General features: G+C 33.6%; 1 protein-coding gene across 13 annotated transcripts in view; it reads right to left on the bottom strand.

The window, feature by feature from the left end:
• PICALM (phosphatidylinositol binding clathrin assembly protein) overlaps positions 1–13,628 on the bottom strand; it is a 111,490-nt gene that overhangs the window by 18,645 nt on the left and 79,217 nt on the right. For 5 of the 13 annotated variants that reach the window (XM_028128473.2, XM_028128482.2, XM_028128475.2 and 2 more), the window contains 6 exons: positions 7,165–7,272; positions 5,077–5,208; positions 4,943–4,973; positions 4,668–4,767; positions 1,581–1,604; positions 84–143 (listed from right to left, as the gene is read on the bottom strand). In XM_028128473.2, the coding sequence (XP_027984274.1) occupies positions 84–143; positions 1,581–1,604; positions 4,668–4,767; positions 4,943–4,973; positions 5,077–5,208; positions 7,165–7,272 (455 nt within the window). The remainder of the gene's footprint in view (positions 1–83; positions 144–1,580; positions 1,605–4,667; positions 4,768–4,942; positions 4,974–5,076; positions 5,209–7,164; positions 7,273–13,628) is intronic. The other 8 variants (XM_028128498.2, XM_028128476.2, XM_028128492.2 and 5 more) reach the window with 3 other exon arrangements.

Here is a 13,628-nt window from a genome sequence, read left to right as displayed (position 1 = left end):
CATATTACACTTTGATTGGTTGAACAGATGACCAGATGACCAGACACTTAGCATATTAGGCTTTTATTATACAGGATACTTACAATTCCATATCCTATCATGCCTGTGGGTGTAGTAGCAGGATAGGCCATTACAGGGGGTGCCTGAAATAGTCAAAGAAAAAATAAACAAGAAAGTATAACTCCTGTATATCAACTGAGTTCAAGGAATTAATAGCTGTAGTTCCACTAAAAGAATTGCTAAGACAGCTGTGATTAAATGTGACACATGTGATCATTAATAACTGTCAATTTGTCAACTATAATAAAAAAAACCGTCAATGCTCAATGAAAAAAGGTGCCTTGCAATAAGCAGAAAAGCAGAATGATTAGAAAGAAAAAAAATACCATTTAAACTTACTTAAACAATGATCTAAGATTTCAATGGGCTTTTTCAGCTTCAAAAATCTTCAGATTTTAAAAAATCTTCATAATTCTTAACTTTAAAGTCTATTATTATCATAAAAAATGTTTATCCAGAAAAAGTAATAAATTCTGAATGTTTTCCTAGGCTCTTCAGTTTTTAAGCAAAGAAAAAAAGTAAAGGTCCCAAATCAATTAACAATTTGGTCTTCCAAAAAATTAATTTCTACGGACCTCATGCACTTTTTTCAAAGAACGCCAAAGAGTTCAAACCACTACTGAGTATAACTATTTATATAAAGCACACAGTTCTTACACTTCTTACACAAAATATGTACACTAGCATTCCTTATTAATTCCATAAATTATTTAAACTATCTTCTGCAAAGCAGCAAAGTTGAGGAGCAATGAATTTTTAAATCTGTTTATGCTTTAATGCTTCATAGAACCACACACCACTAAGATGTTTAAGTTCCCCTCCTCCTCCTCCTACTTTAACTCATGCTCTGTAAATATATACTCTTATCACAAATAATTTTAGATATATTTGCTGTCTTAACAACATTCCCTGTGTGTGTTATCTTATAATGATAACTAAAACTGAATACAGGTGAAAGACCAATAACACTGCTAAAACATTAAAAAAAAAAACACAACTGGAAATATATGGCAATTTGAACATATGCATGGAGAAGGTAAATGAAGCATAACTAAAGTGAACAGTTAGAAGTTTAGTATTTGGGTGAGCATGTAGGACTTATTGGTCTCTCCCTACTTAAAAACCAAGAGCCGCAAGAGCAGAAGACAAACTGCCAAGTACAGCAGAAGCCTGTAAGATTTCATGCAATTGTTATTTTCAACATTACCACAATCAACATTTCCCTTCATTCAGAAGTCATCAAGTGCATAGTGGCAGCACAGATACACACACAGACACCCAGCCATCTGGCAGCAAATGGCAGAATATTAAGCAAGAAAAAAAATTCGTATTTCCCATGCCATCATCAGAATCAATTCTGCAACACATCCATGAAATCAGTAGATGCTAGGAAGAATTTTTGGCACACTGAAAATCTGAATGTGAAAACAAGTAATAGCTGAAAGGTTATGAGATTCTGCTATAGCAGTGGTTAATAACATGCCAATTTATTGCAAAAAGGCTAGTTTTTGGTCACTTACGTATTGTGGAAAATGCATGCCATTCTGTTTTTCCCAGGGAGAACAATTACATAATGCAATAACACTGGATTAGAACAAGTACTTACACAACAGAAAATACACAGAGAGCATTTTAGTTCACATGTACATTCACTAACTACCTAGAATCCCCTTGTATTTCCAGTATCTAATGGAAGACATCTATACTAAAACACTATCAAGGTTAACAAGGGAAACTTAGTCTTTGGCATTATCCCCTTGCATACATAGTAGTTTACTGATTACAAGTGTCATTAAAACATAAAACCTATCAGTAGTGTCAATAGTACAAAATCCAATGCATCCACTAACAAGGTGGGGTCTCTAATAACAACAAGGATGCATCATATAACATCTAGGAAAAAAAACAAGCATAACTAAAAGATGTGTAGTATAACATTATTATATATTTTAATAAAATTCCAAATAATTTGTTTTAAATTTTTTAAAAATTATAAAACCTTGACAGTGTTTAAGGATTAATAAAAAGATTAGAAATGTAAAGAAATGCAATAAGCATCAGTTTACCTAAGTAGTAATCACATCACCAGCCCTAAATGTTAGTCATTAAAAAGAAATTCTACAAAATACATACACACAAATATTTTAACAAAATCTTAAAAGATGATACACATCACCATATATGACACAGCACCATAAATATTGCTCTTATCAACTTACACACAAATTCTAGATCGCTAGATGTCTACTATATTCCAATAGTCAAACTTAGGTGAAGTGCTATCTACAAACTCCTAATATTTCATATGGATTAATACTAACTCAATGTAAAATAAAATATCCATTGTATCTTCATATCAGCATAATTCCTCATATATTATCAATGTATAGTTCACACCTGAGGCTATAAAATCCACTAGCCTAACCTCCTACCATTCCCTAGTCACTAAGGTGTGTTACAGTGGGGAAAACACTGGATTCAGAGTCAGAGAGATGGATTTCAATTTAAATATTTTTTCTAGTTGCTTTGCACTTGAAAAAAAATCACATAACTTCATCCTTACAACTGGGATGATACCTATTCAAACACCCACAAGAGTGTACTTTTTATAGACTCAAGATAGTGCCTGTGTGTGTGTAAAACCAAAATTATTTAAATAAAAGGTTTTATTTTTAGTGATGGTAGTGACGACTCTCAGTGAAAAGTTACTGCCTTAAAAAGGTGGCTAAATCAATATTATTATCTATTTATGAAGACTAATGATAACAGAATTCTTTAGATAATGTCCCACAAAATTTTATCAGCACACTATTTTATGATTAACATAAGGAAAACAGGGCAATGTTCTGAAAGGGATTTAATAACAAGTGGCTATAACAAGGATAAGGCGGAGTCTCTAATAACAACAGGAAGGCTAATTCAATCTGTAGCTTGTGCTGTCAAAACGCTGCTATTAGTACACTGTTACAAAAAAGCATGTTTCAAAATTTTCCACAAAAAGAAATTGGTTTTCTCTGACTCAGGAAGACTTATTGGGATGGTTAAAAAAGCAGTTGACCAAGGATAGGAGTACACCCCAAAGCTAATCTGGAATATCTACAACTTAGAGTAATTAAAAACAGTAACAGAACTTCTTCATAACTAAATGCTAAGTAATTAATTAACATATACAATTAATCTTCATTATTCATGGATTTTGGACTTGCAAATTTACCTACTCATTAAAATTTATTTGTAATCTGAAAATCAATGCTTGTAAATGCTTTTGAGGTCATTTAAAGTCATTTATGAACATGTGTAGAGTGGTGAACAATTTGTCTCCCTGGGCATTCGTTCCCGGCTAAAGTTGAACAAGCGAGACTCTGCCAGATTTCAGCTCTAATAGGAAGATGACGAGAGGATGGAGAAGGAAGGGAACAGTGCAGTAGTGAGAAGCAAGAAGCTCTGGCTTTGGGGCCAGTGGATAGAACTAGAATTTTAACTCTGGCACCTGTTACTGGGGTTGCCTCAGACAAGTCAAGTAATACTTCTAAACCTCATTTTGTCCTTTATAAAATATGTAAAATCTACCAGAACAAGTTTTTTAGGATTTATGGTAATCTAGGTAAGATGTGTGTGTGCCCATGATTATACCCACACACAGTTGATTTCTCTACTGGCAACAGTTGATTTGCTGTATTTATGTTCTTAAAGTCACCCTAACACTGAATTAGTAAACACTGAACCATTCTTGGGCAAATATGTGTGTGTGTGTGTGAACCTAGCAATGGTTCAGTGTTCGAGTGACTTCAAGAACAAAAGTGCAGCAAATAAAGAGAATCAACTGTATGCATCATATGACAATATTAGTAAAAGCCAAGTAAATATAGTTTCTTTACCAATGGTGAGATCAGGAAAAAAGAAAAAATTTATGTTCTACATAAATGAATAATAAATTTGAAACCAGTGGTAGAGGGTAGTGATTAAGGGCATATGCTTTGGGATTAGGCTATTTGGGTTCTAAAAACCCACCTAATCACTTAAGAATTCTGTGATCCTGGACATAAGTACTTAACTTTGTGTCTCCATTTCATTTGTAAAATGGGGACAATAATAGTTGCTACCATTTAAGTTTAATTTGAGGATTACAGGAAATAAAACCATATATTATTTATTAGAATATGCCTGACACAAGTAACCTTTAAATAAATGTTAGCTATTAAAATGTACCTGCGCCTGGTCAGTATGGCTCAATAGTTAAGCGTCGACCTATGAACCATGAGGTCACAGTTCAATTCCCTGTCAGGGCACATGCCCAGGTTGCAGGCTCGATTCCCAATTTGGGGCATGCAGGAAGCAGCCAATTAATGATTCTCTCTCATCATTGATATTTCTATCTCTCTCTCCCTCTCCCTTCCTCTCTGAAATCAATAAAAAATACATTTAAAATTTTTTTTAAATGTAGCTGCAAATATAGTCAACTAAGCCTCCTTAAATACAAATTACTCATCTTCTAAAACTCAATAATAACAATCTTTCCATTTATGTCCATCACTTTAAAAACATTCTTATGTTACACATTTACCTAAATTATTCATGTTAGTATATCATAAGCTCTTTTCACTCACCACTGTTGCAGCATTCCAAGCAGTTGTTGGTGCAACTTTTGGTTGCCAGTTAGATCCTCCAGTTAACTTCTTTTCACCTGGCTGACTCCAATTTACATCACTTTAAATAAAGATAAATGAGAATATTAGGTTCTGTTATCATGAAGTTTCTTTACTATCTATTTAGATTGAACAGAGCATTTAAAATGCAAATGACATCTCTACACACACTTTCAAGATGAAAGCCAAATCCACTTCTAAGCGGCACATGGGAAAGAATACAAATAAAAACTCACTTCTTAGTGGTTCCATTTCCAATGCCAAGATCTAAGACAGGGGAAAAAAGAAATCAGTTAAAAACTACTTTTAAAAGACAAATAAATAAATCAACTTATTTTAAAGTAGATTAGAGAATCCAAAGAATACTTACTGCCCACAAGATTGGCTAAGGATGAATCCAAGTCATCAGATACCAGCTTGTTAGGCGGAAGTTTGGAAACAGGAAGACTCTGGTTCTGAGAGGCCACTGTTGGTTTGAGAAGTCCACCTAGTTCATCAAAGCCTTAAAGTTAACAAATGAAATGGGATTTGTAAGGAACTTTCTGGTGCTACAGCTTTCTAAAGGAGGTCTCTGCCTTTTCTCATTGTTTGTTTACCAGGAAAGTCCTCCAAAAAATGGGTACTAAATATACTATTAAATGGAAAAAGAAGAAATTCACCATTTAAGTGAACTGATTGAAAAGGTTATATCTCCTTTGACAGAAATAATGTCTTATTTCAGGACAATATTACATTAAGGTTAAAGGGGATGAAGAAAGCACTCAAGTAAACTTATTCCAAAGTTGTAAAAGAGAAAGGAATGAAATACAATTCTCTCCCTTACCCAACAGTTTCTTAAGACTCACTTATACCTAAAGCAATACAGATTTAAAAAAAAGAATACATCTCTGGAAACTTTTGAGAAAAGTTTCTTTTAAGAAATAATATTTTACAGACCTTTTTATACTCTTCAAATGGAGAATATAAGGTGTATGTAAAATAGTACATTAGAAGCTAGTCAAAATGAATCATTTTGGATCTTTCTAAAACCAGCTAACCTAAATTATACCTGAGAAATTACTAAAGTATACTCCAACTGCATAAAATGACCTAGTAAACTAAGACATTGCTTAGAAATGAAAATAAAATCCCTTATGGTTCTTTACTGAAGGGTAGAAGGTAAAAATAATCCAATCAAACCAACCCCTAAAGGACTACTAGTAAATAGCTCAATCTAGGAATACCAGAGAATCTGAAAAAAGAAAGTCATTAAAAATGGCACTTTAGCCCTAACTGGTTTGGCTCAGTGGATAGAGTGCTGGCCTGTGGACTCAAGGGTCCTGGGTTCGATTCCGGTCAAGGGCACCAGGGCTCGATCCCCAGTAGGGCGTGTGCAGGAGGCAGCCAATCAATGATTCTCTCTCATCGCTGATGTTTTTATCTCTCTTTTCCTCTCCCTTCCTCTCTAAAATAAATAAAAAATATATTTTTTTAAAATGGTGCTTTACTAGTACATAAGGGGGGATAAATGGTGATTGAAAGAGACTTGATTTGGGGTAGTGAACACATAATAAAATATATACATGATATATTACAGAATTATACACCTGAAACCTATATAATTTTATTAACCAATGTCACCCCAAAAAATTCAATTAAAAGATGGTGGTTTACAAAATATAAACAATTGGTCCCTTTTTTTAATCCCCTTTCCCAGCAAGATAAACTCAAAAGGAAAATGTCAAATGCATCAACAAATATAATTATAACCCTACTAGTATATGGGAAAAAATAAATCCTACATCTACTTGCTTCTCTCTTTTTGGATGACAAATAATTGTATATTATTAAATTAAGACCATGTCAATATATTTCTTTAAATGGCTTGAATTTAACTACTAACCCAAATCAAAGGCCATCCCATGTTAATAGAAATGTCAATTTTATAAGACCTCTTAATCTTTATAAACTTCCAATTAACAAGATATTAAATGGAAATAATTAAGTAGAAACCTGGCTCTACAGATTTATAGTAAAGGATCATCCTCAAAACAATACAATGTTCCTCCACCCACAACTCTAATATTTAATATATCCTAGCTACTTATACACAGACTATTTCATTAAGTACCCCAGGTTATATTTTCCTTGTTTTCAAAAAAGCCAATTTCCTTTCAGTAAAGGTAAAAACTATAATGAGTAATCTACACATAGCCAATATCATCTCAGCACTTAATCTGAGCAAAATCTCTTTCCCCCCACATCTCTTAGTTAGCTCTAGGAGAAACAAAAATGCCACTAAGAAAGAGTAACAGTTAATAGTGCCGGGAAGCTCTCATCTAAGTGGTTGGAGAAGGAGGAACTTCTTTGGCTACTGCAATTTAATCTATTTACACATGTTAAAAGGAGCATTATCTGTCCTTACACAGAATCTAAATTAGAACATTATAGTAATGTTAATAAAATAATTTTTTCTTACCCCCAGAATCTACAATAACGTTAGTAGATTTATTTCCAAACACAGATTCAAAGTCAACATTAAGGCCAGCTGAAGGATGTGGCTGTGCAACTGGAGAAGAAGTGAATCCTAAGAAAAACAAAATACAAAATGCTCAATTCTTTAATAAGTCTACATTTATAGCTCTTTAATAGTGATAACAATAGAATGAAAAAAGTGTAATTTCCCACAACAAAAACAAAGCCAACCCTGCAAGCAGAATGTTTCCTACAATACCACATTTCTTTTTGGAGTGATTACATTTTCCGTTACAAAATCATCCTACTGACAAAGAAAACTAACGTAAAAGCAACCGAAGTTGAACTACCAGTATGTTTCATTATAGGGAAAAAAAAAAATCTTTGCTTATTTTTTACCTTAATGTTGATAATAGTTAAAAAAACTAAACACATCTAAAACATACACAGTGTAAGGGTTCATTTGGGAATGAAATAGGTAGTATGTTGCTTAAAAATAGATGAATGTACTTAGTATCCTCAAGAGTCGTTTTTCCTCTACCAATTCATCTTCCATATTTCTCCCCTTCCTCCCTCCCTCCCTCTCTCCCTCCCTCCCTCCCTCCCTCCCTTTCTTCCTTCCATGACAGTGACAGGATTCTGAAAGTTACAGCCCTCTAATCCTTATGTCCTCCTCGTGTCAGCATGCCTTTCTAATATCACCCTCCCCCTCAGAAAAACATACAAAAACAAACAAACAGATCATCCTCAATTCCTACCACTCTCTACTTTCAACTTATTATTTCCAACAGGGGTTGACAATATATACAATCAAACATACTAATTTACCTAACTCTGGTCTAAAATACCAGAACATAAATAGGAAATCTTCTTTCTTGTTTTACACTGATTCTAGTGTTATTAAGTCAACACCCAGCTCATGCCTCTGAAACCAGACTACACTGAGGTAACTAATATAAGGTTTTCAATTGTGTGAGGTTGTATTTTTGTGAGGTAAGGTTCTGAATTTCTAGGGGCTAAAAAGAATTAAAATCATCTAAAATGATTAGGGTTATCACATGACTTGGGGAGCTTTGAAATCACTGAGTATATATCCAAATAGAGATAGGTCTAGCAAAGATCACAAAGAAGGAATTCTTTCAGTTTGTTGTAATAAATGGCTCCTTACATTATATCTTCCATTTCTAAATTCTGTAAACCCAGAATGTAAAAAAAATAAATAAATAAAAAATAAATAAAAATCTGATATTAGAAGATTAACAACTATATCATTAGGGAGAAGTTAAACTTGAGTCCTAAACATAGGCTCTTTTTCTTCCTCTTTCAATTTTCTGCTGAAGGACTTCCAGTCTGTCAGAATCTCACTTTGAATTCTTAATGTACACTACACCAAGATATAAAGAATTACAATATGATGTTGTACCAAAAATACTGGTTTTAAAATTTTTAAAAGTTAAAAGTAGGCCAAGATTTGGTGGGAAGTCCAAAAAGGTCCTCAAAGGTAGAGGCCAGAAAACAATGACTTATTAATGGTGACTCACACAATCTAATACACAAGAATACTACTACTTAAAAAGTAGCATTATTTAGATCACAGGGTAAATATTCTGTATGGCACAAATTTTTAAAGAATATACAAATTTGATCTTATTTCCATTAAGTACTTAACCCTTAAAATACTGTTAACTCAAAGACACTGGTCATACAGTGACAGCACAAATACTATTAAAATACAAAGTAATTCAATATATAAATCTGACCATTCGTGAAAACATTCCTAAAATTAATCAGACTTACCAATTTAACAGCATTTTAAGGTACAAGCTGTTTAAGAATTATACCATGGGCCCTAGCCAGTTTGGCTCAGTGGATAGAGAGTTAGCCCGTAGACTGAAGGGTCCCGGGTTAGATTCCGGTCAAGGGCACATACCTCGGTTGCAGGCTTGGCCCATGCAGAGAGGCAAGCAATCGATGTATCTCTCTCACATTGATGTTTTGGTCAGGGCACATGCCCGGGTTGCAGGCTCAATCCCTAGTAGGGAGCGTTCGGGAGGCAGCCGATCAAAGATTCATTCTCTCTCATCATTGGTGTTTCTATCTCTCTCTCTCCATCTCCCTTCCTCTCTAGAATCAATAAAAATATATTTAAAAAAAAAGAAAAGAATCATACCATGGGCTCTTCTCCTTACAAAAATAATCAATGTATCTATTCAAGAAAGAGAAAAATCTATCATGCTTAATTATATGTCAAGGGTATCATTACAGTGTAAGAAGTATACATATTGTTCTTCAAATCATTCTGGAAACAATATCTTGGCTATGATGTCACTAAGCATTAGAAAATACATGGAACAATAATTTATAACTAGGACAGTAAGGATATCAAATTTCTATTTTCTCCCAACTTCCTGGAATTGGTTGATATCAGAGATAAGCTTATCTTTTATAGAAAACAAAAACAACTTTATTACTTTCTGTAAAGAGAGGAGCACTTTCTGAGGTTCCTAGGGGGGCCAATCTGTGAAATTACATTATTATTACCCAAAAGCATAAAAAGTTTGAAAGTATATAAAGTAACCCAGAGCTAGTACCTCTATATAGACATAGAAAACAGGTAAAAATGAAATTTTTAATAAGTTATACTAGCTGATTCACTACCAGGGAAGCAACAGCTTATTTTAAAAATAGCATTTTAAGTAATTTATAAAGGCTGGTAATACACATACATACCTTCAAGGTAAAGAGTTCTGTGTTATTTCAATGCCCATTATGAACTTAATGGCCTTTTGTCCCTGGGTCACTTTTTGGGAGACTGTCAAGGATTGTCAACCTTTAATTTTTAAAAGCGACGTAAAATAAAGGTACAAAATTTATATTACCATTTCAATAGGAAATTTTAGGGACAAAAAAATAAAAGATGAACTAAGACTCTTTGAGTTAAGGTAAATTTTATGGAATAATCACTACATTGAACTGGCTACTCTTATTTCACTAAGGCCTAGTGAAAAACTGTCACTACCCATCACTACTTTGTTGATGTACATTTAGAAACCACTGCCCTGCAGGGCAAATCTTAGGAGGGCAATAATATATTAACTAAAAGGTACGAGGTGAACAATCTTTGGGGACAGAAAAACATTCTTAGCACCTTTAAGAAAAATTGGCTGGGTTGTTAATGAATTTTGGTGGTAGTTCTGTAATAAATGAGGTCTCATATTTTTGTGTGTGAAAGTAACTGCTATTTTATTAATACCCCATAAACAGGGTATTTATTACTTAAACCTCATAATAACCCTAAGATAGTTATTATTATCATCCTCATTTTACAGATTAGGAAACTAAGAGATTTTACAACTTACCCAAGATTAAAGATTTTTGTAAGTGGTGGAACCAAGACTCAAATCCCAATTTGTTTCATTCTAGAATCTAGTAGTGGTTTTCAGTTTATCCTAAGTATCTCATTCTTATATAAACCAGTAGGTAGAAAAATAAATTATTATTTAGCTATAGTAATTAAATATCTCTGTTCAACAGGACTATTGAAGTTTTATGAACTTCTTGAGCTTTTCACAGCAACTGTCTGCCAAAAGAATGAACAACCCTTGGCAATTTTAAAATCTAAAAGCAATGCAAAAATAACCAGTGCTCAAAATTGTACGTGATGATTGAATAGTAATTAGGTAAAAAGTACATTCCAAATACGAAATGATCTACATACATAAGATGGATTTTAATAGTTTTAATAATAATTCTATGTGCCAGGGATAGTGTTGGATGTTACACAGTCATATATGTAAACCCCACAGCAATACTACAAGACAGATCCCAATTTTCATAGGTTTAGAAAGGTTAAATCCTTGCTTAAAGTCACACAGGTTAGGAAGAACTAGAATCCAAAACTAAATTCACTGAATTCCAAACATATTCTCTTTCCATCCAATGCCCTCAGATATGCCATTGTAAAATACTTTTAAACAGGTCCAATTCTTATTGCCAGTCAAAAACTTCAATTCTTTAGCTGTGTCAAACCTATTTTTTAATGCCAACTTAACTAAGATAACTCCTATGCACACAAAAAAATCAGCTGGGTTTCGAGGTTTTATTGCTTCAGCACTGGCCTAGAATGTATTTGGAAAAACACAGATGAATACAACTTGGCCACACCTCCCTGGAAACTGCATCCCATTTCTATGCCCTTTGCATAGTGCTAGAAAAGCATGCTTCTTTCCAATGGAATTGCCCTAACACCTGGTGCAACAATTCTAAGTAAAAATTATCTACTGTTCTATCATTAACACCTATCCAAAGAGTTATAAATTCTATAAGCTTGCAATATTAAAATGTTATAACCTTTTCTGAGAATTTTAAAGTTTTGAGTATAAATTAAAGTAACTGAAAGATAACACAAAACAATAATGTGTTTAAGGAAACAAAAATTGGCAAAAATTAATCTGTTCTTTGAAAGCAAAAAAATATTTTTCTTACAAATATTTTAAAGATTCATTTTAAGAAAAACAATAAGAAGAAATCCCTTTTATACAAATTGATGAATTTTAGAGATACCATTACCTACCTCTAAATAAACCAGCTACAATAGAAGGGTCATGGCACATAAGGGCAGTATTAAGATAAGCTTGAATACCAAAAAAAGAATCTGATAAGGCATATGAGGGTGGGGACAGGGCCGAGGAGTTGGGGTGGGATTTGGGAGAAGCACAGAGGAGGAACAGATAAAAGTAGAATGGAGTGATTAAAAATAAACAAAAAAATAAACAAAATTTTTTTATTTCTTTATTGATTAAGGTATCACATATTTCACAACAATTTTTTTAAATAACCAACACTGCATCTGTTTAGATTTTAAAAATATGAAGCAACTGGCCTTTTAGCTAATATTAACCTGTCTTCTAATGTCCTCTTTGCATGAGGAAGCAAGTCTAGACAAAGTCATGGACATGGCATAGCTGGGACAACCCACTCGCCTTGACTCATAATTCAGTATTCTTCTAATGAGGAAAAGCCACCTAGTACCCTAAGCATCACATCAGATCGCTGTCTTCCTCTAGAAGGGCTGGAGGGCATTGTAAAGCTGTTCTCTGATTTTTCTGGGTTGTTCTCAACCCTACAGAGCAGAGGTTGGCAAACTACAGGCTGTGGCCTATTTTTACAAGCCCATGTGAGCTAAAAATAGTTTTTACATTTTTAAAGGTTATTAAAAAAAAGTGACAGGAAAGAAAAAGATACAAAACAAAAGGAAAGAAAAAAAAAGAAGAATATACAATTTAGATTTTATGCATCCTATAAAGACTCAAGTATTTACTATCTGGCTCTTTACACAAAAAGTTTGCTTGCCACTGTTCTAGAGCAGAACTAGCCAACAGAACTTTCTAATAACAGAAATGTTCTACAATTTCGTCCTGTACAATATGGTAGACACTAGTCACATATCCCACTGAACAATAAAAATGTGCCTAGTACAACTTACAAAGTAAAATTAATTTTATTTAACATTTAGTTTTAATTAAAGTTTAAATGACACATGTGGTCAGTAGCTAATTAGGCAATGTAGCTCTAGGAATGCCACACCTTGGGTGGTCCTTTCATGTTCTTACTTTGAATAAAAAACTCTTGGAATTTTTTATTACACAACTTACTTCTCAGAAATTTTTAAGTTGTAAGTCATCTTATTAAAAAAGCCTCTTCTAGGACAGGCATCAGCAGACTACATCTTTGTAAATCAAGTTTGGAACACAGCCAAGCTCATATGTTTATGTATTTTCTATGGTCGCTTTTAGACTACAATGACAATGATTTGGCTCACCAGCCAAAAATATTTACAATCTGACTGTTTTAAAAAAAATCTTCAACCGTGGATATTTTTCCATTGATTTTTAGAGAGAGTGGAAGGGAGGGAGAGATATAGAAACAGAGAGAAACATCAATCACTTGCCTCCCACAAGTGCCCTGGCCAGGACCAGGGATGGAGCCTACAAACAAGGTATGTGCACTTGACCGGAATTGAATCCTGAACCCTTCAGTCCATGGGCCGACACTCTAACCACTGAACACAAACTGGCTAGGGCTACAATCTTACCTTTTAAGAATAAGTTTGCTGACCCTTGTTCTAGACTAATGCCTAATGGATAGTTTCCCCTTCTGTACTAATTTTCATTTTAAAAAATACATTTTTTCTCTAATGACAAAACTTAGCAGATTTTTAAATAAAGTATACTTTAACTTTCATTTAAACTATTTGCTCTCAGAAAGAGCATCTAAGGATTTAAATCTGTGCTTTCATAAGGAAAATAGCACTGCAGAGCAAAGCTGCAGGTCTCCTGCTTCAAGATTTGCTCCCAATAGCTGAGTTATCTTGGTGCATTTAACTTTTCTGGCACTGAGGTGATCCATCCATAAAATGGTAGTAACATTCTCTTACCAGTATGAGAGTTGAGAGCTGGGCCAAATATT

This window comes from Eptesicus fuscus, chromosome 13 (assembly GCF_027574615.1).
Source record: "Eptesicus fuscus isolate TK198812 chromosome 13, DD_ASM_mEF_20220401, whole genome shotgun sequence".
NCBI lineage: Eukaryota > Metazoa > Chordata > Mammalia > Chiroptera > Vespertilionidae > Eptesicus > Eptesicus fuscus.
The sequence above is the reverse complement of the archived record's forward strand: the minus strand, read 5'-3'. Positions and strand labels throughout refer to the sequence as shown.